General features: G+C 40.8%; 1 protein-coding gene across 5 annotated transcripts in view; it reads right to left on the bottom strand.

The window, feature by feature from the left end:
- Positions 1 to 2,500, bottom strand: part of LOC138026526 (collectin-12-like) — a 19,895-nt gene that overhangs the window by 177 nt on the left and 17,218 nt on the right. For 4 of the 5 annotated variants that reach the window (XM_068873916.1, XM_068873912.1, XM_068873914.1 and 1 more), the window contains one exon: positions 1 to 551. This exon is cut by the window's left edge. In XM_068873916.1, the coding sequence (XP_068730017.1) occupies positions 369 to 551 (183 nt within the window). In that variant the 3' untranslated portion in view covers positions 1 to 368. Of the gene's footprint in view, positions 552 to 1,642; positions 1,732 to 2,500 lie in introns of all 5 variants that reach the window. The other variant, XM_068873913.1, reaches the window with a different exon arrangement.

The following is a 2,500-nucleotide window of genomic DNA, read 5'->3' as shown; positions in this document are numbered from 1 at the left end:
TAATTCATCTTGTCTAATTCTAGGGAGTCTCAAAAGAAAAGACTCAAGCCACTACTGCCTATGTAGCTTTATGTGAGATTTATACAATTCGTTTCAAGGCCGTCTCCATACTAAAAGTGGCACTGCTACAGTAAAAACGGTGTTTTCAACTCGTCCGCTTTTTACTTTCTCCTCATGTACAACCCGATACCCCGCAACATATGCTACAATTACTATTTATTCTGTCTCTACAAGTGCTTCTACTGCCGATAATAAGTAATAAGATTTCTTGTCAGTATAGCGTACATGGCATCTTTCTCAAGGCACAAATTTATCAACAAGAACGACAATAATAACAAACAAAATAACAAAATCTTCGTATTGAAATGCTAAGTTGTCAATGGACACAGCCAATAGTTCATGATACACTTCACTACATCTGTGCCAGTTCCGTAATGACCCTTGCATTCACAGTAATAAAATCGCACACCGTTCGACGGGTTAACAGAACTTGACACAAGATACATTTGAGCGATGTCCGTTGAACATGATACTCCAACTATTCGTTTTCCCTGGGTAAATAAGAAAGAAAAAGGAATAATTTGGAACTCACAAACTGTTAGTAACACCGGTTGGATTTCGGCAGTAAAGCAAGCGAAAGCAATGGTTGTAAAGAAATTATGTCCGAATCCAGTTTACAGGGTAATAAAGGCGAAAAAAGGACGAGGGGCAGAATTGCTTTTTGGCTGAGTTAATAGGTGGTTGAGACTGGAATTTGAACATAATTTTTTTTTTAAAGACCAGGGGGATTTTCTAAGGGACAAGGAAGTGGGGTTTGGAAAAAAAAACCGGACACTAGGAACTAGCATTGGAAGGAGCGTACCTGCACCTAATGGAGTCTGTATACTCGAGTGTAGTTATCATTAGTATCACCCAACTAGTGGGCTAATGCAAATCCTGCATTTTGATTGTCTACGCTACTAGAGGACTATTAATAGTGCTCGAGTAGTGAAAAGCGTGACGCTTTCTTTCGTTTTATTCCCAAATAAATATTTCTTTAACTGGCATTTGCTAACTTTATTATTGCCTTTTCTGTCAGACTAGTTGGGTGATACTAAAATAATTAGAACCTTCGCCCTCACTGATGGCCAAGGGTCAATAGCCCATTCGGCTTCGCCTCATGGGCTATTGACCCCGGGCCCTTGCGGGCTGCGGGTCTAATTATTAAATGGAACGCATCTCATGGTGTTTTCGAGGTTAAAAGCCCAATAAAAACAGAGCTATGGCAGTGCTATTGTTATGTAACCCAACAAACACGCATCACGCTGGAACTTTTTTTCTCGCGTTTCGCCGTGGAAATATGACATTTCTCGCGGAAAAAAAATTGCTCTTAAAGTAAACATACTCAGATAAGGGTTGAGTCAAGGAATAAGTGCAGATAGAGGCTCCATTTGATGGGCTATTCTGGCATTAGCTCCTCCCCTTTTAAAAGCCCGGGTGTCTGGAAAACCCGAATAGCGAATAGTCGCGAATAGCGAACAGCGAATAGTCGCGAATAGCGAATAGTACGAATAGTGGCGAATAGTGACGAATAATACAAATAAGGGTGCAAATAAGGGTGGAGGGGGGGAGGGATAGTGACGAAATGACGAAAATTTGGTACCCAGTACTTCCTGGTCAACCGTGCAGCAACGTGGGCTGGGATTTTCCCGCTAAAAGGCAGAGATATGTCGGCGAAGGACAGCTTGAGCCCTGAGAAGAAAAGGTAATATAATGCATTGAAATTCTGTTGCTTATTTGGATAATTAATTAGCGCAACGGTTAAAGAGTAGCTCGTTTGTCTCTTTTATCACAAACCACTTGCCTCACATTTTGATTTTATTCTTTTTTACAGAACGTGTCTCGTCGGATCGGACAACACAGATGAGGATGATGAAATGTGAGTATCTAAAATTTATGTTCGGGCGCCATTGTGCGAGGAGATCATCATGAGCTTGATGTATTAATGAAAGTGATTTATATTTTTACATTTTGACGTTTGTTCTTCTTTAGAGTGTTTGTAAAAGTATGCACGAAACTCTCTTTCGACAACAGGTGAGAATATTATTTGCTTTGATTACGGGATTGTTCAGCAAAAGGCGGTAACTATTGAAGACTATTCGTCACTATTCGCCACTATTCGCCACTATTCGCACTGCTCGTACTATTCGCTATCCGCGACTATTCGCTGTTCACTATTCGTTCGCCAATGATAGTGCGCGTGCTATCCTAATTATTTAGAAAGGAAAGGAAAGGAAAGGAACTTTATTTAAGTGTCTAGTAGATTTAGCGCTAGGGCACTAATTGGGGACACTGTAAAGTGAAATTAACAATTTAACACAACAAGTCAAATGTTGGTTTTTGAAATTGGCCACCTGATTAAAATCTATGGCAAAACCAAAAGCCGCGGCTACAAGAGCGATTTTTTGCTCCCCCCGGTGATGCGATTTTTCAGATTTTGTCGCGTCACCTGCGCGCGAGG

This window comes from Montipora capricornis, chromosome 12, assembly GCF_036669925.1.
Source record: "Montipora capricornis isolate CH-2021 chromosome 12, ASM3666992v2, whole genome shotgun sequence".
NCBI lineage: Eukaryota > Metazoa > Cnidaria > Anthozoa > Scleractinia > Acroporidae > Montipora > Montipora capricornis.
The sequence above is the reverse complement of the archived record's forward strand: the minus strand, read 5'-3'. Positions and strand labels throughout refer to the sequence as shown.